At 43.7% G+C, this 24,916-nt stretch overlaps 1 protein-coding gene across 1 annotated transcript; it reads left to right on the top strand.

Moving 5' to 3' along the window:
* Positions 1-85: 85 nt before the first annotated feature.
* On the top strand, positions 86-24,908 carry atr (ATR checkpoint kinase; the record flags this gene model as incomplete). The annotated part of the gene is made up of 48 exons (XM_079218849.1): positions 86-138; positions 289-380; positions 1,455-1,607; positions 1,728-2,641; positions 2,757-2,899; positions 3,084-3,248; positions 3,444-3,607; positions 3,874-4,026; positions 4,217-4,415; positions 4,544-4,800; positions 4,961-5,157; positions 5,498-5,598; positions 6,492-6,663; positions 7,056-7,211; positions 7,351-7,545; positions 8,013-8,108; positions 8,296-8,385; positions 8,752-8,847; positions 9,012-9,142; positions 10,109-10,252; positions 10,817-10,910; positions 11,040-11,165; positions 11,389-11,595; positions 11,718-11,831; positions 12,019-12,134; positions 12,271-12,391; positions 12,563-12,700; positions 12,799-12,970; positions 15,812-15,978; positions 16,183-16,347; positions 16,798-16,889; positions 17,069-17,160; positions 17,266-17,443; positions 17,546-17,731; positions 17,842-18,001; positions 18,234-18,413; positions 18,823-18,965; positions 19,092-19,189; positions 20,795-21,024; positions 21,437-21,571; positions 22,024-22,224; positions 22,437-22,580; positions 23,106-23,256; positions 23,364-23,520; positions 23,864-24,017; positions 24,190-24,341; positions 24,482-24,587; positions 24,682-24,908. The coding sequence occupies 48 exons, from the start codon at positions 86-88 to the stop codon at positions 24,853-24,855; spliced, it is 7,824 nt and encodes a 2,607-aa protein (XP_079074975.1). The 3' UTR covers positions 24,856-24,908.
* Between the last annotated feature and the right edge of the window lie 8 nt (positions 24,909-24,916).

Raw genomic sequence — 24,916 nt, 5'->3', positions numbered from 1 at the left:
TTAAAAGTACGTTACCTCAGAGCATTATTATCATATTTTGAAGAAGCCGTTTGTTGAAGCAGCGACACGCCGAGAGACCGTAAACATGGAGGGACTGGAGATGTCTGCCATGATCCCGGCTCTCCAGGAGCTGGCGAGGTGAGTAACCGGCTAAAGTTGGCTAGGCTACGCTATTAATGGCGTGTCGCTAACCGAGTCCTCTATTTAAATACCGGCCACTTAACTTAAAGTTAATGACAACCTTCACTGTGTAATGTCTGCCTGTAATGTCGCCCTCGGTGTCTGCAGCGCCGGCGCGGCTGTGTACGACCAGGCGGTGCAGAAGCCTCGACAGATCCTGTGTCAGTTCATCGACCGGATTCTGACGGATGTGGACGCAGGTGAGTGGAGGAGCGCGTGCAGGAGGTGGACACAATAACAGAAACACCTGGCAGTGCCCTGCACGTAGTGTTAGAGCTATGAGAGCGGTAGTGGTCAGATTTAGGTGGAAACTGGGCGATGGTTATGTATTTTGTATTTAAATCTTGCTTGATCTCTTATCTTTTATATATTTAAGGTTAGCCTACTGTAGCCCTAATGTGTTTTTTTAATGTCATTTTCCTCTTGCCACAATTTTGCTATACACTTTGTTTCTGATGCACATCAAGTATTTGTATTGTATTGTACTACTTCTACTATTAGTTTAGTCCTGACTATATTTATGTCAGGGCGTTTCTGTCAAAATTCGTTTATAGCTCAGTTGTATGAAATGTAATAACAGTAGTATCTATGCTGTTACATTTATTTACCTGGTGGTCTTTTTTTTGTCATAATAGCTGTTTTGTATCATAATCCTGATAAACTAGGGCTGTTTGTTGTTGTTGTTGTTGTTGTTGTTTTTGGCCTGTGCTCTCCCAGAAGCTCCATATTTGCCAATGATAGATGAAAAAAAATGTAATATTTGGACTCCTTCTATTATTCTTGCCAAGTTTGGGGTTGTACCAACAGCTATCTGGCCACTTTGCACATCAGTTTTAGGTCCCCCAAACTACTTGACGAGTTTTTAAAATCAAGTTATGTGAGTTTTGAAAATCCACACTTGCACATTATGTGTTTTTATTGAACGACCTGACAGAAGCTCTATGCAGTTAATGTTGTTCATGGTTTACAACCTTTTTGGCATGTGAAGCAATGTCCATTTCAGACCTCTTGCTGCAGGTTGTCACTGACTTTGTGCAGTCCAATTAAGGTGAATCTGGCTTGATTATTAGTTTAGCCCTGAAGGTTAAAACTATGCAGCATTTCACACAAAAATACAATAAAAGGTAATATTATGTAGCATAAATATGTGCTTCAGGCTCTTCTAACCCTTTCATCGTACTGTGACGTTTTAGATTGATCTTGTAACCAATCAGGGGAGGTGCTTGATCCCCAGGTTGTGAACCAGTTGCTTAATCAAATATGTGTTCCTCCAGTTGCTCTCGGTCTGAATAAGAAGTCCAGTTCAGAGCCGGCCTGTGTGATGCTGCTGGACTTTGTGCAGCATATAATCAAATCCTCGTCTCTGATGTTCGCCAACCCTGCCTGCCAGCCGGCACAGTACCCGGACACCACACAGAGCTGCACTGGTACAAGATGCTCTTCAAACAGCTGCATTACATACCCCAAAACGTTCAGTCGTTATCTGTATTATTATGTTGTGCTTTTCTTTTCACCTCTGACGTCTCCTCATTCCTCCCTCGATTCAGACTTCAGTAAGTGGGTGGCTGTTCGTTTGCTCCGTGTGGCAGCAGCTCCAGACTGTGACGTCATCCACCAGCGGGTCTCCGCTGTGCTGTGCTCTCTACTTCACACTCTGAGAGCCAGGGCGCCGTTCATCTTCAGCCGCCTCACTCAGGAGCTCATTCTTTTGGCCCAGGACCTCAGCGACGTCCTGCACACTCATATTTCCACACTGGCGGGAAGCGGACACACTTTGGACACTCACAAGCCGAGCCGATGGCCCGTAATTCTCGAGCGCTTCGGCATCTCCCCCGGTTGCGCCTCCTCGTACCTCACCCCCTCTCCTCTAGTCCTCTCCTGCCCGGCCGCCCTGGAGTCGCTGAGCGCCGTGGCGATCGGTGTTGTGACGGACGCGCTGCGGGGGGTCGTCTCCCGCCGCGATGTGGGCGTGGCCTGGGAGACGGCCTGCTCCTTCCTGGCCAACGGTAACGGCCGTTTGAGGAAGAGCTCCATGGTGATGCTGAGTCGCCTGGTGGAGCTGGGAGGGTTTCCCGAAGTGCAGGGACACGAGTTCTTCACAGCCTACCTGCAGCTGTTGGAAACGCATGCCTACGCTAACACAACAAACGCCAACCTAGATGAGAATCAACCGTATGAAGGAGAGCTGCTGCACTTGACTCACTGTGTGTTTCAGTCATCTGGCGTCTACCACTCACACTTTGAGCCCATCTATCTCTCGCAGATGTTCGAGTGCGTTTGTGTTCTCGGAGGCTCCGACGTCAAATTGGGATCAGAGGTCACCGAATCCCTCTGCTTGCTATTCAGCTTCTTGCTGTCTGTTGCCGTAGTTTATGAAAGCGCTGCATTGTTAAGACGGCAGCGAGTCACAGAGGTCTGCAGGACGCTGACGCGCACCGTTGGAACGGAAGCTCAGGCTGAAGTGAGATTCTATTCATCATCTTCTTTAAAAAAAATCTGTCTCTCTTGCTGTTATAATCTGTCACATCTTTTCTCTCTCGCTCTCCTTACATATCTTTGCTGCTTGTGTTTCACAGTGTGCGAAGGGGTTTCTCCAAGCCGCGCTGAAGGCTGAGGCTGCAACAGTGATGCAGAAGTCAGGAGATGGAGAGACTGCCGCCAAGAAACCCTGCAAATCTGCCACCAAGTCAGTCAGCAAAACAACAAAAACATCAGTAGCGTAAGTTTCATAAACATTCACAGCTGTCTATGTAGTAAGTATATGTACAATTATTCTGTTGAAAATCACTCTACTGTAACTGTTATCTCTTGTTTTTTTCTTTCATTTAATTTAAATTCCAGACATTTCTTTGATCGTGACAGTAGAGACTTTAAATGTAAATGATGTGTATCTGTGTCTTCAGCGAGGTGGACATGCGCGTTGGCAGCGAGGTCTGGGCCGTGGTAAACACTCGTCTGGAGGAGCTGCTGACCTTTTTGAACTCTGATGGCCCCAAAACCAAACAGACTGCTCTGGAGGGTGTGGCCCTTATCCTCCACCTGGTGGCCCTATGCTCCTCTCCAAACAGGTAGTGCACAGAGGTTCACAACTCTCGCTCTCCTACTGTATTACTTAAATACTAACTGTCCAGTGTTTCTTAGGTTTGTTTTGTCTAAATATATAACTATAAGAATACGTTATGCTGCAGTTTTGTGACATTTCTTCTTCCACTGTCTTCTGCTTATTGTATCCCTCTTTGTTCCTCGGCCTTCGGCGTCGACAGTCCTTCTCCTCTTCTCTGGGTGCCCGCTGAGACTCTGGGCCGGGCACTGCAGAGCTGTCAGACGGTGTTAGACGGAGGTCCTCTACCCGACTTAAACCAAAGCTACTTTCAGTCTGCAGTCCGGACTACTTTAAGGGTCCTGGACTCTATCCTCTACCTGACAAGTAAGGACACACACACACACACACACACACACACACACACATATACACACACACACACAAAAGTACATCCTGTTCCTATGCTTTTTATTTCTTTGCTGTGTTATTTATCTAGTTTTTACACCTCTAAAGTATATTGTCAGTTATTTTTTGTCATTATTTTCCACCAATGAATGTAAAAAGGAAAAGCTATATGGCAGAAATCAACACGTACAGTTCATTGATCGCCATCTGTTTTCATCTCTGTGTTTGTATGTGTGTATGTGTAGTGAACAGCAACGGCGAGGACGGGTTTCAGCGGCGAGTATGTGCTCTGCTGTCTCTTCCCTGGGTGTGTGAGAACAAGTCCCTCTCGGCCTACAAGAGTTCAGGGTTCCCCTCCTGGATGCCTGTCTTGGCTAATAGACTCAGCTTCTGTTACTGTGAGTGTTTATTCTGCCTCACAACTCACACAAAAGTCACTATTCACCTGTCGCTGCATCTGAAGTCAGGAGCAAAATATTTGTAAAACTATTTCACGAATAATTTAAAATGATTTTACCGGGCCGTTTCCATCGTGACCATTCCACCACCACCCCCCGAGTGATCTCAAACTTGATGTGTCTTTTTCAGCCTTTGAGATCCAGGCAGACTGTGTGTCCCTGCTGGCCCTTCTGCGCCGCGGTGTGTGTGAGACGTGGCGGCTGTGCGTGTTTTCCAAGACGCTGCTGAGTCCCGACGAGGTGGTAAGAGCGGCGGCAGTCAAGGCCTTCCCTCTTCTTCTTCACCACCTCGGAAACTCACACCAAAACCTCATCAGCACTACTCTGCTGTACGCACGGATATATTCTATGCACACAATCACATAAATATGAGCCTTGCAACTTGCTTGAGTGTCATTCTTTAGTGATTTTGAGCTTATTTTAAGTGTTGAAAATATTTTTTGGGGACCATTTGCAGTCCCAGGATGGAGGACAGCTCGGAGCAGGTGAAGAAGGAGCTCGCCAGGATAATCGGTCAGCTGAGCTGTATCCAATCAGAGCTCTCCCAGCTCAGGGACACCCGCACAGAGTCCACTCGCATTCCTGAGATCCTCTGCTACCGACTCGGCCTTGCAGCAGAGCATTCTGGGAATACTTGTCCATCCCTCAGGTCGACTTTTGTCAGACCCTTCCTGCCGCTGCTCAAACAGCAAGCTCCAAGTAGTGTTAAACAAGGTATTGATACTTTAATAATAAGCTTTTAAAACATACAGAAAGCCTAAAAGATTCTACATTAATTATATATACAATACATTGATGTGATCTGCCGTAGGATTGTTTTCAAATGCAGTATTATCTCATCCAGTTTGTTTACTTGTTTATTTCCCTTTCTTAGCTTTTCTAGAAGCTCTGCCTCACCTCTGCCAGCATGTTAACCTGCTCGGTGGAGACAGCGACTCTCAGGCAGTCCTTTGTGCTCTCATTGGTCTAATGGAGGACTCTGATCCGGCGGTCAGAACATGCTTCAGCCAATCAGTGCGCTTCCTGCTAACAGAGACCTCCAGAAACGCTGAGCAGGGCTCTCTGAGTGAGGTGAGCGACTCCAGTGGAAAGACTAAAATGTCGAAACATAAAAATACACCCATGATTTTCAGAATCATTTTCATTATGAATGCATTTTTGCAAGACAAAAGAGCATAAAATATTGAGTTAATTTGATATATTACAGATTAATATATGATATATTAATGTTTAATATTCTACCTTAAAATCATGATTCCCGTAGCTAAGTGAAAAAGTAAATATTTTTTCTTGCCACATACAGTTTAGAACCGACCTTTTTGGGGATTATGATTTGTGTAAATACTTGCTTTTTCATTTCTGAACTCGATGGTGAAGTTGATGACGTGTGTGTTTCTTCTCGCTGCCTCAGCTCCTGGTCACTCGTCTTAAAGAGGCGTTCAACATCGCTAAACTCAACAGAGACGACGACCTTCGCAACACTCTGATTCTCACCACCGGAGAGATTGGCAGGTACGGTTTCTCATCTTTAAGTATGTGTTTATTTCTTCTGCAGCATGTTTACTGTCTCGTTGCTATTGTACAGTACATTTTTCATTGTTTGTATTGATTTACAGTCTGCTTTTAACATGTCTTACATGTCTTTTACTTATTACAAATTACATAAATGTATATCAAATATAAATAAAAAAAAATATTTATTTATATAGAAAGAAAGCTTTTAAAATATAAAATGTGTCTCATTTTATATTGTTACGCCCGGCCTAGGGGAGCCTGAGCGCAACATACGGACGGGTCTCCCCACCTCCCAAATTAGGACCAATGCTGCAGAGGAGTAGTTCAATGATGCTTTTATTTTCCACCAGGTGTCATAAATTCTTCAGGGTGAGCCTGGCCCAAAATAACAAACAAAACAATCTGTGCACGTAATCTAACTTCCCTACCACAAAAGGAACAAAAGAAAATACAGGTGTCTTACCTATCTCCCTACCAGAAAACAGGAGAAAACACGGCTAAACAAAAAGAGCTTCTCACCCCTACCGACACTGTTCCTAACCCCACTACCCCAAGGATCCCTCTTGTGCAACATGGTTCGGTTGGAAGCTGGAGAGAGACGGCCTCCCGAGGTTCCCCCTTATATACCACCGTCCAATCACCTGCAGGAACAAAGCACGGCCAAACATATCACAGCTCCCCCCTCAGGCAGGGAGGGGAACAGCTTTCAGTGATTTTTTTTTTTCCCCTACATTCATAACAATATATATATATATACATATATATATAATATTAAATATAGATCAAATATTATAATAAAAAAAAAAAAAATATATATATATATATATATATATATATAAAACATTAGTTTGGGTTAAAGTTGCTCACCTGTGTCCTCTCCTGTTCTTCAGAGCGTCTCAGGGAAGTTTGGTGTCGTTCTCTCTGCTGCGGCTGCTCCACTGTCTGCTGTCCAAGTCGTCCCCAGTGTCCGTCGCCGCGTACGCTCAGATCAGAGCCCTGGCCGCCGCCAAAGGTCTCAAGCTCCAGACCCTCTTCAGTCAGTACAAGAACCCGATTTGCCAGGTAAAAAAAACTTTGAACGCTGCTCTCATAAATCTGCGATGGAGAAATCTATACATTCTCAGTGCATAATTCTATGAATAATAATAATGCGATATATAAACAATACTATAATCATTTTGTTTAAAAATGTGCAGCAGGGCTTTCGATTTAATGTTAATGTTTAATTAGTATGATGATGATCGTTGTTGCGTAACAAGGTTTCCAAACGACTGTGTGCATCTGTAGATGGAGGATTATTTGAGAAGTACATTTCCTTCCTGATTGTCGAGCTGAACTGCATTGAGAGAAATTCTTTTTTACGTCAAAAGAATTTAATCTGTGTGCAGCATTTAAAAGACGGAAGGACGTGCCGGCTTTAATTAGTTCTTTCTTCTTCTTTTTGTGTGTTTTAGTTCCTGGTGGAGTCGCTGCATTCTCGCCATGCGTCGGCCTTGCGAAGCACACCCGACCAGGGCAGCGAATCGGCCAATCAGAGAGAGCTCGCTCTGGACATCCTGGCTCAGATCGCACACGCTTTTGATTTCCCGGACCTCCACCGCTTCCTCACTGTATGTCATAGATGCAAAAGTCAACAGTTTATACAGTGTGTTGTGATCGTACATTGAGACTGTATTGTGTAGTACAGTACTGTATAGTGTATGTACATGTGTGTTTCTGAGCATATATCTTATGCCTAATGTTAAACAGAGGACACTACAGGTGCTCCTGCCCTACCTGGCAGCCAAAGCGAGCTCGACTGGCTCCGCCCTCATCCGTACCCTGGCCAATGAGCTGAAGGCAAACAGGAGAGAGATCCTGATCAACAATTTCAAGTACATCTTCAGCCATCTGGTCTGTTCCTGCACTAAAGAAGAGCTGGAGAGGGCTTTCCACTACCTGCAGGTATTACAAATGTTGTCCTACCTTACTGCAAGCTACAGTAAAGGCAACAGAGCAATTAGTCTTGCATTGTGGCCATCTCGTTGTTGTAGTGGTTAGTCATGAATTTAGCTGTCATTGGCATTGTAAATATAATAAATGAATAATTAAAAAAGGCGGTGACCTTTAATGATGAAACCTGACACCCATGTTAATGTAAATGTAGGATTCAAAGCACTAGGGTCCACCCACTGGGACAGAAGTTACCTTTGGCAGCAATTCATATTAAAGGGACTTTTTTTTTTGTGGCTTCAGTTCCTCGTCATAAAGGGCTATCTGACGGCCAAGTAAATCGCTAAAATTATTTTTAATAAAGCTTACATTTGAATTGATATTGATTGTTTTCGGTGGCTAAATTCATCAATGGTTGTTTTCTATTGTAAACAACTAGATTACCAGACTGACTATTTGTTTTCCTGATATTCTCTCAGAGTGAGACAGAGATTGAGCTGGGCTCTCTGCTCAGGCAAGACTTCCAGGGTCTTCACAACGAGCTGCTGCTGCGCCTGGGAGAGCACTACCAGCAGGTCCACACACACACACACACACACACACACACACACACACACACACACACACACACACACACACACAAGCATGCCTTGTGTGCACACACACATGCACACAAGGCTTTTTCAGCAGATAGTCAGTAATGGATTCACATCCATAGTTTAAAACTATTGTTTACACATGTGTTTTTACATTTCCGTGTAGGTATTTAATGGTCTGGCTATCTTGGCTTCCTTTGCCTCCAATGATGACCCGTACCAGGGTCCCCGAGACATCACCGCCCCAGAGTGCATGGTTAGTGTCTCAGTTTGACGTGTTATTACAGCTTTATCTTGGACTTTTTACTAAATAGATAGTCATAGACATGCTAATTAATTACTGGTGTGACAGTGTTACTCAGTTCCAATGGCTTTTGAGACGAACTACAGTACATTTATTATACTTCATATCAAACACACTAAGCATCTTTTTCGGACTCTGGTAAACAACTTTCGTGCACGTGACACTTCACACACACGATTTCCCCACTGCGGGACTAATAAAGATTATTTTATGACATAAAAAAAAGTACATATATCAAATGATTATTATGAGAATTTGTTATAAATAATCACCTGAATATTTTTCCTCACTTGTCTTTCTTCGGTCATTGTGTGACAGGCGGACTACCTGCAGCCGAAGCTGCTGGGAATTCTTGCCTTCTTCAACATGCAGCTGCTCAGCTCCAGTGCAGGAGAGAAGGACCGCAAGAAGTTGGTGCGTGGTCCTCGCCCGACAACTAATTTTATATTTATGAATGTATTGTTTCAGGAAGAGAGTCCACAGAGCTACAGCTGAAGTCAATATTCGATCTGATTTGGTAGATGCTGTTGTTTGTCCCCTGTGATTCTGCTCAGCTCGCATTGTGTTTTTTTGTGTAGGCATTGACGAGCGTGATGGCTCTAATGCGACTGATGGGATCCAAACACATCAGCTCCGTCAGGGTGAAGATGATGACGACACTCCGCACGGGTCTCCGATACAGAGACGACTTCCCTCTGCTCTGCTGCCAGTCAGTACACCAGTGGCGGGCCATGCGTTTTCGACCTAGGCCTTCAGTGCCGTATAGTCCACATCGTGGCGGGGGGGGGTGAAGTGTCCCGGGAGTTACTGACGCACTCAATACGCGGCGCGTTCATACAGACCACCATGTGTGGACACAGCAGACACTCACTCCGCCACACGGCACCACCACGAGCATGGAGGGAGGTCACACGGGGCGTGGGAGCCAACCCGCCAACCGACCCGCGGAGCTCAGCCGACACTCCCGTTGAGCAATGTGCGTTTACGGAGCGCAATTCTGGGCTCGGGGAGAGGTCACACGGGGCGCGTGGACCGACCCACAAAGTCACTTCAACCACCAGCGCTCAAATAATACACCCTACGTCAAACTAAAGATCTGATTTGTTGAAGTCCATGACAATCAACCACGACGTCTACTCCCTGTGTACTTTAATCTGCAAAAACCTGCTTAAACGGCTTTGCTGAGATAGAGACACCGGAGAAAAAAAATCCGATTGGATGAAAAACTGCTGCAGTGAAAGTAGTGCTGCTGGCTGAAGGCAGAGCAACAGAGAAAGACAGGAGCTGTGCAATGAGAAAATAAGATGAAAGGGAAAAATAGTAGTGTATTTGTGAAAAACAATGAAATTATAAAATATCTAAACTTTGTGATTCTGTTTAGGCCAGCAGTGAAGGTTTTAGCAGGCCCTGACGGCCACACCACTGCAGTACACAAACTCAAAATTCCCAAGGAAAATGCATATCTGTAGTTTTTTGCTTCTGTTATTCAGTTTCCTTGCCCAACACCCACAGTTAAGGCACAAGAGAAGGTAGTGGAACCACTGACAAAAAAAAGGGACATTTCTAACAGTTTGATTGCATAACGTTAAACAATTCAGCGCTCTTTGTCGACTCATTATTGCCACAAACGTTGCTCCTGATTCTGTGCGTTAATTTCCTCCTCCTGCGTGGACAGGACGTGGGAGTGCTTCGTGAGGAGCGTGGAGCCGGCACACCTGGGCCCTCTGCTGAGTCATGTGATTGTTGCACTCCTGCCCCTGATCCCACTGCTGCCCAAAGAAACCGCTGCCATCATCCGCTTCCTGATCCTGGACAACAGGTAACACACACACACATGAACACGTTTTACAAGAAAAGCTACACATCTAAAACAAATGAAGCGGAAAAACTGACAAAATGTCATCTCTTTCCTGCTTTAATTAAAATATATACATTTTCAAGTTAAAACAACATTTTAAATAGAGTTTATATATATATATATATATATATATATATAATATAAAATCAATGATACAATAATAATATTATTTTTTTATATCTCTCCGTTGGGTCGCGTTTATGGTTGACGCGATCGACTGACTATGTTGACGTGATGCATGGTTGTTTTGCTGAATTTAAATTTAATTTTAAATGTTTACTTATTTACTTCTTTTTGGTCTTTTTTTTTGTCAGATGCAAGGTTAATTACTTTTATTTCCTATTTTCAAGGGATTTATTTCTCGTTAGTTGTAAGTATAAAACAATAAAACAACATTTTACAAACTCCGAAATAGTGCTTGGGTGGGGTTGCACTAGCTGTCAAATAAATGCCCAAAAATGTTAATGAAGAAATTATTACTTAATTCCAGACTTGGTGATCTAATTCAGTCAATTTTCCCGGCAGGGAAGAGGTCAACGACTACCTCCATGAAATTTACTTTCTACCAGACCACCGTGAGCTGAAAGACATTCACACTGTGCTGCAGAACTACAAGAAGGTCAGTATGGACAAGAGGAGGATGATGATGAAGTGAATGCAGATGGCCACGAGGATTATTGATTGATATCCGTGGCTAAACATAAGAATATCCTTTCAACTGTGGTCCGCTCTGTCTGATTTCATCCAGCTGACAGCCAGCAGCAGCGACCTGGCCGCCGCACTGCAGCTCTCCATGAGGGCCGTGCAGCATGAAAACGTCGACGTCAGGATTCACGCACTGACCAGCCTCCGGGACATGATGCACAGCAAGCAGGTACCCGGACGCACACGCGGGTCGCTAGACGACCACCTCTGAAAGGACCAGAGTCCAAGTTTTTTCTTTTATAAGGTTATAATATTCTTTTCTACGATTCTATTACTGAGTTACTGGTTAGTTGTCAAGTGCCTTTCGGCGCTGCAGTTCACCGACATGTCTGAAACGTACCATAACTTCCCGTAGCGTACCATAAATATGTCTTTTATGTTGTGGACTGCAGGAGTGGCTGCTGCGGCAGGTCTGTGCGAGTGAAGCGGTGGAGCCCGTCATCTCCAGCCTGGTGTCGGTGCTGCTGAAGGGCTGCCAGGACTCGTCCCCAGAGGCCCGGCTCCTCTGTGGGGAGTGTCTGGGAGAGATGGGGGCCGTGGATCCCGGACGTCTGGATCTGTCACACACTCAAACCCACGGCGACCGCAACACCTTCGTGGTAAGCAAGAACGAACCCAAAGCTGTGAAAGTATGACATCAATATCTACGGTGCCTTGCTTGTAACTAAGGCAATATATTTCCAGCATACTGAAGTAAAAGTTTATATTCTTCTGTGAACAGAGTGGAGTCGATGATCCCAACTTCGCCTACGACCTGCTGACCGAACTGACCAGAACTTTTCTGGCTTACGCCGATGATGTGAGAGCACAGGACTCGTCTGCCTACGCAATTCAGGTACTCACACTTGTGCAAAACTCACTCTGCACTTTAATGTGCGCGTGTGCTTTTCTGTCCGCACGGATAATAATAAATCGTCCCGGAAAATCTCAAAGGCTTGCACTCGACACTGTACAAAGTTGAACGGATGAAGAGATGCCGATGTCTTTGTCTTTGTCTGTGATATGTGTTTGTGTCGGTGTAGGAGCTGCTGTCCATCTTTGAGTGTCGCGAGGGGCGAAGCGACTCACCGGGGCGCCGACTGTGGAGGAGATTCCCGGAGCAGATTCAAGAAATACTGGAACCACACCTCAACAGCAGGTATCATTCAAGTGTATGCACACAAAGGCTTGCAGCACATACACAGATATCTACTCGGATATCAAATCCCTGACGTGGAAGTTATTTATTCTTTGTCCACGTTCTGACACTAGCTCTCCTCCCTCTCTATCTTCAGGTATAAGAGCAGTCAAAAGGAGGTGAACTGGTCCAAACTGAAGAAGCCAGTGTACTTAAGCAAGAGAGGCAGCAAGTTCTCTGATTGGTCGGCCACCTGGGCCGGGTACCTCATCAGCAAGGTCAACTGCTTTATTTTTCATTTCTGCAGAGCCAAACAGATACACTTCTACTTGATCATGTATCCCTCTCTTCTAATCTGTCAGACGCGCACACATTTTAGAGGACTGATTCTGTCTTTCTGAAGATCTAATAACATTTGTATATTTATATATACATTTTTTATGTTTTAGGTGAGACATGAGCTGGCCAGCAGAGTGTTCACCTGCTGCAGTTTCATCATCAAACACGACTACAAGGTCACGATCTACCTGCTGCCTCACATTCTGCTCTACATGCTGCTTGGCTGCACACCTGCAGAGCAACAGGGGGTGAGGACTGTGCTTCTTAACGCGAGTTGTCGATCCAGGTTCTTTTTTGGCGGGAGGGGGTTGTTTTGTTTTGGCATTAATACCACGCCTCCTTCAAGGTAACGGAGGAGATGCTGGCCGTGCTGACGGCAGAGGATGGACGGGGCGGGGGGCCCGGCCAGGGGACGGCCTCCAGCCTATCACAGCTCAGCACTCAGACCGTGTTCAGCATGTTGTCTCACCTCACACAGTGCAGCCGCCACATCCTGTACTCCAAACCCAAACATAACGGTGAGTGACACCCAATGCACGAAATCTCTGGTGTCTAGGTTTCCATCCGCAGTGTTGAAACACAGCAGTTACAGTAAAATAACTTTCAAGTTATTGACGCCTTTTGTTTGCAGGTTTGTTTTTCGAAAATGTAAATCAGTGCCTTAAACTAAGGCAGGGGTCAGCAAACTTTTCTATCCAAAGAGCCATTTTGCCCTTTTTTCTGGAGCCGCAAAAGCTATTTGATATCAAAAGCTTATGAAGTTGTGTATATATAGTTATATTATATGTACAAAAAACTATAGTTTGTTGTATTTATGAAATTATAGAACAAGAGTAAAGACAATTGTTGACATTGTATTGCTATTTTACCTGTTTATAACTATCAAACTCTTATGAAGAAAAAAAAAAAAATAGTCATGTGTTGGCTAATTACGGTCCATTAAAAGCACAACTAAGCAGACCTTGAGTCCTATTTATATATGTGGCTCATGTGGTAGAGTGTTCATCCTGTAGCCACAAGGTAGCAGGTTTGATACCTGTCATCTTCACGTGAGGTTTACATTTTAAAACGCATATATTTTGCTACGTTTACACTGAGCCTCCACACTACGGACTTTTAGAGCACCGCAAACGGAGGAGGACGGATCCGTTTTTACGAGCGGACGCCTCACTGTCTCATGAGCTGACGCCGAACCAGCAGCAGGAGTGGAGTTTGGAGACTTGATCCACTTCCTGAAAGTATATTACTTTGCTCAGTTTGCTGCAGCAGTTGATAAATCGCTCTTCTGCAGCTTGATACTGTTCATCAGATGCTGTGTGCTTGTTCTGGAAGAGTCTTTCAACATTAAATGTTTTGTTGTTCGCTAACTCCTCGCCACATATCAAGCATACAGGTCAGCAGCATCGTTGGCAGTGAAAGCTAATTAGTACGTCCATGCAGAATTAAACTACCTTTCTCTGTTGATAGTTTAGCGAGGGCGGAGCTCTGTGAATCGAGTAGCACCTGCAGGGGAAGCTGCTTGACAGCGACGTGACAGGATGTGATGCACATTTTAGTTAAAGAAAAAATTAAACATTTATTTTTATTTTCAGTGGCCCAATATCACCTCAAACGCCAAGATAAGAGGAATTCCCTTTGAAAGATTTTCCACTGGGCAAAAAAATAAAATAAAACTAAGGCATGAATATTTAAATGTTAATATCAGATTATGGTATCTATTTCCTCTGCTTTTTGCATTTTTGGCATGGGACTGGTCGCTGAGAAGAATGTTACAAATGTATGTTAACGACTCATAGATTTACAATTTTTAAAGCAATCATAAAACGTGTTCTGATCAGGAATCTGAAATCCATTATCCCAAGTTACCGTAGTCTGATAGATACACAATATCTGGTAAGGTGTCACCTGGGGGTATTCTTCGTACCTGGTTCAACAAAGTCGATCAAACGTCCTATTATCCATCTTAAATTAGCGAGATGATTGACATCAGGCTTTCCCGGTTCTTCAAAGCTTGACCCGCCCTCAAACGGTCTCGTTAATTCGAACCAGACGTCAGTCATCTGGATAAATGCGTGTGCACGCTCCTCTTCAGAAGAGGGAGGAGTCAAACACAGATTTGATGATCTTCAAACGCTACAATGGCAAATAAGATCAGGGAAAGAGCGTCTTTTCTCTCCGTGGAGGAGCAGGAGATGATCACAAGTCTAATGCTGCGTTCACATCCAAAGCGTAGCGAATATTCTCAACACTTCCTGTTGTGAACGCAGCATAACGCCGCCTCCGCTGGTCGGGCTAGAGTCACATAAGCATCGCGAAATATCAAGTTAAAGTGTTGGGAAAATATATCGGCTAATTTGCCTCATCACCCAAATCAATCAGATTATATTTATGTAAATATGCCTGCTGGCAGTAGTATATGAATTAATATATACTTATGAGGATATATGTATGCGCGTATGTATCATATATGTGTATATACATGTATGTGTAGATTACCATATAACTAGTAGTTTGAATCTGTGTTTGGGCGGATCAGTACCTTAATCATTTTCTACAATAAAGATATGTATGGTGTACTAATAACACCGTCATATAATTATGAGTGCTTTTAACACATCCATAAGTTTCTTAAGCGCTAAATAAACGTTACGAACAACACGCCATGCAACGGCTTTCCCGATATTCTCCACATCGCAGACACTGTACAAACATCTACCAGTCGCAAAAAAGCTCAAGGCTGTGATCTAGTCTGTGAGACACTGTGATCCAGTCTGCATGCAGTATGTGATCCACAGGTGATGTTCTGGTGCGCCTGTGGTGTTTAATGTACGTTCCGGCAGAATCGATAGCACTCGTACAGGAAGTCATCATGATGTGAGAATGGATCTTTGAGATCTGGAAGAACTCTCTCCCTATATAACTAATATCGCTCCTTCATCAATGTGGTCAACTTATTCAGGGAATTTCACTAAACCTGCTCTGGAGCAGGCTAAGGGATTTCGATGTGTTGTTATGATGAATTTTCTAAACTTGCTTCGAAGAACCGAAAAGCCTGACCTACGTCATCTTATCCAGAAAATTATCCGGCTAGCTGAGTAAACCAGGTACGAAGAATAGGGCCCAGATATTATCGTCATTTGATAAATACACAAATTTGCTCATTTTGTTCAATGCACGAAATCTCTGGTGTCTAGGTTTTCATATTTTTTTACAGGAAAAGGTAGTTAATGATTAGTTCAGAAATATTTACTCCTCAGTTTCGATGAACTGAATGTAGTTGCGTGCATCCTTGTCAATCACTGCCCTGCATGATTTAATCACTCTTGAATTACGAAGCTAAATCATTTTTTTTATTGCAGAGAGGGGGGAATACCAGCGTGTGGTGGCCTTCCTCAAGGACATCCCTCAGGACGTCCTGGCCAAGGCGTCTCTGCGATCCAAAGCATACACGCGCGCCCTGATGCACTTTGAAGCGTACATCTTAGAAAGCAAAGAGGACATCCAGGACCATCTAACCTTCCTGCAGGTCAGTCAAATGCATTTCTTCGTTAAAGTGCATTGCTCATTTCCTGTGCTTTTTACATTTTTGGCAAGGGACTGTTTGCTGATAGATAGATAGATAGATAGATAGATAGATAGATAGATAGATACTTTATTCCTCGCCACGGGGAAATTAGTTTTTACATATATATATATATATATATAACACACATATGTCTGGCTGTTGCAGACTCTGTACGCCGCCATGCACGAGCCCGATGGTGTGAGGGGGGTCAACGCCCTGAGGAGGGAGGAGCCGTCGCTCCGTGAACAGATTCTGGAGCACGAGAGCATCGGCCTGCTCCGAGACGCAACCGCCTGCTACGACCGGGCCATACAGCTGGAGTCGGACCAGGTACACACACACACACACACACACGCACACACACACACACACACACACACACACACACACACACACACACACACACACACACACACACACACACACACACACACACACAGTACCATGTTTAATTGCCTTGCTACTTGCTATTTCTGCCTTTCCTTCTTATTTTTTGGGGTGTAACGACAGACCATTAAAATATCTTGTGATGCGTGTGTATATTGTAGAATGTAAAGCTGCAGTATGCAAACAGTTTATATTATAACCAGCAAATGATCTATACTGTATATATATGTTGGCACTTTGAACTCAAATTAGTTGATCATATATATATATATATATATATATATATATATATATATATAAATATAAAGAAAGAAAATACTGCAAAGATAGAAGTGACCACTATCTATATTATTGCTTCTATTAGTATTTCATCATCGTTTCCTCTGTGTGTAGATCGGTCACTACCACGGGGTGATGACCTCTATGCTCGGCCTGGGACAGCTGTCCACAGTCATCACTCAGGTCAATGGAGTCCTGGCCAGCAAGTGAGACAGACACACACACACACACACACACACACACACACACACACACACTCACACACACACACACATTGTACATAATAGCTCATCGTATACTCACTGATGTTTCTTTTTAATTCAAGTTAAATCCACTTTAACTGTATTTAACTCCACTGAATATTGCCATGTATGCACATATTAAGGCACCAGTGGAAGTCGGAGCTGAACACCTACAGAGTGGAGGCGGCCTGGAAGCTCGGGAAATGGGACCTGCTGGAAGATTATTTGAGTTCAGGTTAGTAAATCCATTAAAAGCGGCAACATAATGAACTACAGTGATATATCCAGTTAAACATAAAAGGCTAAATGACTAAGTTTTGCACGACCATTGTGTCTCCAGACCGCCAGTCCAATACCTGGGGTGTGCGGCTCGGCCAGTTACTGCTGTCAGCGAAGAAGCAGGATGCCGAGACTTTCTACGAGAAGCTGAAGTTGGTGAGGAAGGAACAGGTCGTCCCTCTGTCTGCAGCCAGTTACGAGTGCGGCACCTACCAGAGAGGATACGAGTACATTGTAAGGTGTGTCAATGTATTCTTGGAATCAGCTACGTTTTGCATGTAATTATTATTTTAGTATCAATAACTTGTGAATCCCAAAACTATGTGTGTGTGTCTGGTTAGGCTCCACATGCTCAGCGAGTTGGAGCACAGTTTTACTGACCTGCAGAACCAGAGGGAATGCTCTGCCCCCGGCCTCAGTCATCTGCCGCCTCATTGGTCGGATCGGCTGGAGATGACCCAGAATTCCTTTAGGGCCAAGGAGCCGGTCCTGGCTCTCCGCCGTGCCCTGCTCAGCCTGGAACCGCAGTAAGGACGTAGAAGCATTTGTGTCATCAGTGCAGCTTCAAATGATTTATTTCGTAGTTATTTGTTATTTAACCTGAAAAACGTATGAGCACATTGTGTTCTCTCTGCAGGCCAGTGAGCAACGAGCTGGTCGGGGAGTGCTGGCTGCAAAGTGCCCGCGTTGCCAGGAAGGCTGGACACCACCAGACAGCCTTTAATGCGCTCCTGAACGCAGAGAACACTCACCTGGCCGAGCTGGTCACCGAGAAGGCCAAGTGGCTTTGGTCCAAGGTATTACCCACCCCTTTAACACAGTTTTGCATCTCTTTGTCTAAAATACACAATCAGTATTTCCTGTGTAAAGCTTACCCTGTTTACAACTAAAACTCATGAATCATTAACCAGCTTCTAGCATAATGTACTTCCCCATTCACAATTCACTTTTTTATACACAATGTACACACACACACACACACACACACACACACAAAAGAACACCAATTGAGTCTCGCCGTGTCGGCAGGGCGACGTGCACGAGGCCCTGATCGTCCTGCAGAAGGGCGTGGCCCAGTGTTTCCCAGAGGATCAGCCCCTGACGGACCCTCGCAGCCTCCAGACCAAAAGCAGAGCCATGCTGCTGGTGGGCCGCTTCATGGAGGAGACGGCCAACTTTGAGTCCAACGCCATCATGAAGGCATACAAGGTAACGGCCGTGATACCTGGAGAATAAAGTCAAAGGCTTTGATTCAACACAGTTGAATAGTTTGCACATTCAACGCATTTACAAATGGGACATAATTTGTACAAGTTTCAAGATGCATTTGACACATTTTTGGACAGTGCAAAGGCAATAATGCAAATAGTACGCACAAACATATCGTCTTCCAGCTATTACATTGCAAGAAGTTGTTGCTTTTCTGTGTCTTGTGTGATAGTAAACAGGATTTTCTCAGGTATCTTTACAAAATCGTGACAGCCTTTTTCACAACTTTATTATTATTATTTTTTAGACCAACCAACCAATTAATTGATTAAATAATAAAATAAGCAAATTTATCACAAAAATGTTGGTTGCAGCCCTGCTTTAAAATGGGTTTTGCTGCGTTTCTCAGGATGTGACCAACCTTCTGCCTGAGTGGGAGGATGGAAACTTCTACCTCGCCAAGTATTACGACAAAGTGATGCCAATGGTGACTGACAACAAGCTGGAGAAACAAGGGAACCTCATCCGATACATCGTCACATATTTTGGAAAGTAAGTTGCCGTTTCCTACTGCTGATACACGTCCCTCCACTCTGTGATCAAAGTGTCTTTACTCCACCACATAGACCCATTAGTTTCTTTTATCGTGCGTTTTATTTTGGTTTGTCTCCCTGCCAGAGCCTTGCAGTTTGGAAACCAGTACATCTACCAGGCCATGCCTCGCATGTTGTCTCTCTGGCTGGACTTTGGAGCCAAAGTGTGTGAGTGTGAGAAAGGTGGGTGTAAGCGTTTAAAAAAAAAACACATTTAACCCTAGAACACTAACGTTGGGTGATTTTCACCAGAGCGATTGTGGTTACGTTATTTTCATTGGGTTGCTTTTGTCTGAGTTGTGTGGGTCCTTGTGTAGCTTCATGTTGCTCACTGACAGTGGGTGTGTCTCTCTGCTCCAAATCCTGTTTTTTCAACAGGCACGCGTTCGGGTGATTTTCACCTGCCGTTAGAAAAAATGGCGGATGGGTTTTTACCATTGCAGGGAGACTTTTCCTTCACATAACAAGACTTGCATGTCCCAGGAACGGGTGGACCAAAGAACAAGTTCATAATAATAATAATAATAATACTTTTAATTTTTATAGCTCTTTTCAAATGCTTAAAGACGCTTGACAGAGACAAACAGAACAAAAACAAAACAAAAATATAGAAAGACAATGGAGCAAACAAAACCAACAATAAAAAAAAAAAGAAAACTGGAGAAGCTGCAACTGAATTAGTCCTGTAGTGGAGGGTAGGGAGCAGGGGTTAGCAGGTGAAGGCGAAGAGGTGTGTTTTGAGGGCTTGCTTAAATGACGATAGGGTGGGAGCCTGACGGATGTGGATGGGGAGGGCGTTCCAGCGGGGGGTGCAGCAGCAGAAGGCCCTGTCACCCCAGGTCCGACGATTGGTCTTGATGGTCTTCAGAGTGTTCGTATCGGTGGACCTGAGGCAACGGGTTGGGGCGTGAAGGGGGAGGAGGTCTTAAAGGTAGGGAGGTGCCAGGTTGTTTAGGGCTTTGTAAGTGGTGAGTAACATTTTAAAGTCAATCCTGTATTTGACCGGGAGCCAGTGGAGTAACCGGGGTGATGTGGTCATAGTGGCAGGTGGAGGTGAGCAGTCGAGCGGCAGAGTTCTGAGGATACTGTTTCAATAATCAAGTCTAGATGTTATGAGTGCATGGATGAGAATTTCGGTGGTGGCAGAGGACAAAGAGGGCCGGAGGCGGGCAATGTTCCTGAGGTGAAAGAAGGCAGTTTTGGTGATGTGGTTGGCGTGGGGTAGGAAAGAGAGAGTGGGGTCGAGAATGATGCCGAGGTTGTGGATCTAGGTGGAGGGGGTGACGATGTTCAGAGAGAGGGTCTTGGCTGAGCGGGTGAGGAAGTTAGGGCCGATGATGAGCATTTCAGATTTATTGCAGTTGAGTTTAAGAAAATTCTGCTGCATCCAGGATTTTATATCAGTGAGACAGGAGGTGAGAGTGGAGTGGGTGACTGAGGTGATGGTCTTGGAGGAGAAATAGATTTGGGATACATATATATATATCATAGCTCCATTATTTATATTTGTAATCATGTTTTATGGATGATTCCCTAATTTTTCATCAGATTTTGAGCCTTTTTTTAGGGTCTCCCCATTATACCTGTTTTATTTTATGAGAAGTTTTATCGGGTAAAATAAAAGAAGAGTACTTAAATTTGCCTTGTTTTGTTGTATTTTAATATATTTTGATGAGAAGTATTTTTTATCAGGTACATTATACCGGGTGAAATATACCCGACGTTAGTGATGGTGTTACTATTTATAACGTTAGTGTTCTACACTCTCCACGCATCCCTCCGAAACAGCGGGGCGAGCAGACAGACAGATGCGACAGGAGCTGGGGAAGATCAATGCGGTGGTGAGCGAGCACTGTGCCAACTTGGCGCCGTACCAGTTCCTGACCGCCTTCTCCCAGCTCATCTCCAGGGTGTGCCACTCCAGCGACGAGGTCTTCACCGTCCTCATGACCATCGTGGCCAAAGTCTTCCTGGCGTACCCCCAACAGGCTATGTGGCTGATGGCTGCTGTCTCCAAGGTGTGTGTGTATGTCCTTGATAACAATCAGGAACTTGATTAAACACTGGATAGTTGTGTGTGTGTGGCACAATGTGTGAACTCTGACTTTTGTGCTTTTTATTTATATATATATTTTTTTTTTTTTTTGTATTATTATTATTATTTATATATACAATATGTATATATTAATTATTATTATGAATTATAATAATTAATTCATAACAATTTTAGGATTATAATTGTAAAAAAATATATAATTTATCAGATCAGTTTCTTTTGCAATCATTACAAATCCCTTATTGTGTGATTGATTGACCAGATGTTTTAATACCTGAATTAACTCACAAATCTACTAATTGCTTATCTAAAAAACGATTTCCTCACATTCACTCCTGACTGTGTCTTTTTATTTATGTTTTTTTAATTTTCAGTCTTCCTACCCGATGCGCATGAACCGCTGTAATCAGATCCTTAAGAAGGCAATTAGTCTCAAACAGTCTCTGGAGAAGTTCATTGGAGATGCAAACAGGTTGACTGACAAGCTGCTGGAGCTCTGCAACAAGCCGGTACGCACGCACACACACTATATAAAATAGAAGGTTCTCTTCCAAACTCCTTATGAAAGTTATGTAAACTATAGTTTGTCAAGTCTTAATCTTAAAATGATTTTTCTTTTTAACCTCAAAATGACAAATGTGTAATTATTATGTATCTTAATTTCATCATATATACCCCCATGGTTTTCTGTATTGCATGGCCTGTAAAGTACGATTAATTTGATAAATGCATTGTTTCATAATGATTTTCAATGGAATGTGGAGCCACAGCATAAAAATACAGTTGTTCATACGCTATAAAATACTCCCAACACATTTTATTGGTTGATAAGATTAGATTAGATCAAATAAACATTTATTGATCCCTTCAGGAACAAGGGTGCCAGTAAAAGAGGAACACGTGAAAAAGAAACCATGTAAAAGAAGCAATGAATACATATTTATGTGGATGTTTCTTCCAGGTGGACGGTAACAGCACCACCCTCAGCATGAGCGTTCACTTCAAGCAGCTGAAGCGTCTGGTGGAGGAGCCGACCTTCAGCCAGATCCTGATCCCGCTGCAGTCGGTCCTCATCCCCACGCTGCCCTCTACTGGCGGGGCAAACACACAGCACGACGCCTTCCCCGGACACTGGGCTTACCTGGATAGCTTTGAAGACAATGTCAGTAAAAAAGGGGAAAGAGAATGTTGATTGTTGGCATAAATGTTTTAGTATTAAGGTGCCTGATGGCGGTTACAAAGATAATTTTTGGGCAAAGAGTCATAAAGCAGCATTATCGGAAAAATTCAGATTTTATGATCACAGAAATCATCTTGAACTGTCGATTGTGTGTGTGTGTGTGTGTGTGTGTGTGTGTGTGTGTGTGTGTTTAGGTGGAGATTTTGGCCTCCTTACAGAAGCCTAAGAAGATAAGTCTGAAGGGTTCAGATGGGCGGAGCTACACCATGATGTGTAAACCTAAGGATGACCTGAGGAAGGACTGCCGACTCATGGAGTTCAACTGCCTCATAAACAAGGTGTTTGTGTGATATTAGTTTACTAACTGATATTTTTAATTATATTGTACAATATTTGTAGTTGTATTGATATTATGGATAAGTAGTGGTCATCTGTCCCCAGTTGGAAGTAACACCTACCAATATTATGCAGTCCAGTACATTGTAATGCCATATTCCATAACTCAGAACAGTCTGAACGGTGACTAAAAATTATTTTTAAAAGTTCATCAAATAAATGCCTAGTATGTCTCTATGATCAACTAATAAAAGAAAATGTCATCTCCTGAATTGTCCTTCTCCAGTTAATGAAGTTCAGGATGTGATGATATTGTTTGTTTTTAATTTGTGGTTTTCAGTTCAATCAGCACTTCCTCCTTCACAATGAAGGAGGAGGAAATTAAAATTATGAAATTATAAAATGTGGTTTGGATCCTGTTAGATTGTGCCTAATAAATCAGTATCTCTGTGTTAAGTTTACTGCATGCATGTAAGAGTGACCACACTCTAAAGTCCGCAGTATTTATAGCTTGTGTTTGTGTTTAGTGCCTCCGTAAAGATGCTGAGTCGAGGCGCAGGGAGCTCCATATCCGTACCTACGCTGTGATTCCTCTCAACGAGGAGTGCGGCATCATCGAATGGGTCAACAACACCGCTGGACTTCGACACATTCTCACCAAGCTGTATAAAGAGAGAGGTACACGCCCACTGAGAACCTAAAAAAGTAGAGATAATCAAACTGACGGCTTTATAATAAATGTTGTGAAAACATTTAATTTGGTCACGTTTGTATATGTGTTCTAGGGATCTACTTATCAGGTAAAGAGCTCAGGAAGCTGATCCTCCCGAAGACGGCCCCCTTTGAGGAGAAGCTACGGATCCACAAGGAGGTGCTTTGTGTTCGGCACCTTCCTGTGTTCCACGAGTGGTTCCTCCGGACCTTCCCCGATCCCACGTCATGGTACGACCCGACCTGCAACTTTACGAGGACTATTTTTGTGTGTGTCTGTGTGTGTTATCAGCTCTGAAAGGAGCTGGCTTTTAAAATGTAGATCTTTTTTGGATGGTATTAAATTTTAAAAGAGTCCAGTTGGGTTTAAAGTAACTTAGCAGCGGAGAATGTTGGTATTTTTAAAAGCATCTCAAGACCTTCCTTTTTTCTCTGGCTCTTCAATTGAGCTTTATTTATGTATATTTTTAAGTATTTATTGTGTTTTAGTCTGGCCTTTCAATTGAACTTCATTAATTTAAGGACGGGGGTTACATTTTAGGGATAAGATTTTTCTCATTCTCTATGTTCACAGGTACAGCAGTCGCTCTGCGTACTGCCGCTCCACCGCCGTGATGTCCATGGTGGGCTACATCCTGGGTCTGGGAGACCGGCACGGAGAAAACATCCTCTTTGACTCTTTCACTGGGGAGTGTGTTCACGTGGACTTCAACTGCCTCTTCAACAAGGTTTGTTTTTGTCTAAAATTTTCTTTTAAATTATAAATTAATTAGTTGCGTAAAAATGTATCGATTTTAATTGACGGATTAATAAATCCGTCAATTGAAATTATCATTTAAAATGCATAGATATTGTTTTCACTAAACCTTTTTCTGTTGCCCTTCTTTCCCGCTCCACTAGGGGGAGACGTTTGACGTGCCCGAGGTGGTTCCCTTCCGGCTGACCCAGAACATGGTCCACGCCATGGGGCCCATGGGCACCGAGGGCCTCTTCAGACAGGCCTGTGAGGTCACCCTGAGACTAATGCGAGACCAGAGGGAACCGCTCATGAGGCACACAAACAAATACTTTGTGATCATCAGATATACCTTAAAAACATGTCTCAATGGAGGACAGAAATAATGTTTTTAAAAGATATGTTTACCGAGCAGATCCAAATTTATATTTTTGTTTTAAATTTTTTCCTCTAAAGTGTACTTAAGACCTTCCTTCATGACCCGCTGGTGGAGTGGAGCAAACAAGCCAAAGGACTTTCGAAAGCTCAGGCCAACGAGACGGGAGAGATAGTTAATGAAAAGGTGTGTGCGTTTTGGACATGGATTTTGCTTTTCGAGGAGCGCGCATGCATATTGAATAACAAACCTATGAATGTCTCCGTTCTTTCTCTTCCAGGCGAAAACCCACGTGTGCGACATCAACCAGCGTCTGCAGGGAGTAATAAAGAGCAGGAACAAAGTGCTGGGTCTACCTCTGTCCATAGAAGGACACGTCCACTACCTCATACAGGAAGCCACGGACGACAAACTGCTTTGTCAGATGTATCTGGGCTGGGGGCCCTACCTGTAACACACACACACACACACACACACACACACACATACAGTTTGTAATAACGACATAAAGACTT

Source organism: Taurulus bubalis (assembly GCF_910589615.1).
Source record: "Taurulus bubalis genome assembly, chromosome: 1".
NCBI classification, from domain to species: domain Eukaryota; kingdom Metazoa; phylum Chordata; class Actinopteri; order Perciformes; family Cottidae; genus Taurulus; species Taurulus bubalis.
The sequence above is the reverse complement of the archived record's forward strand: the minus strand, read 5'-3'. Positions and strand labels throughout refer to the sequence as shown.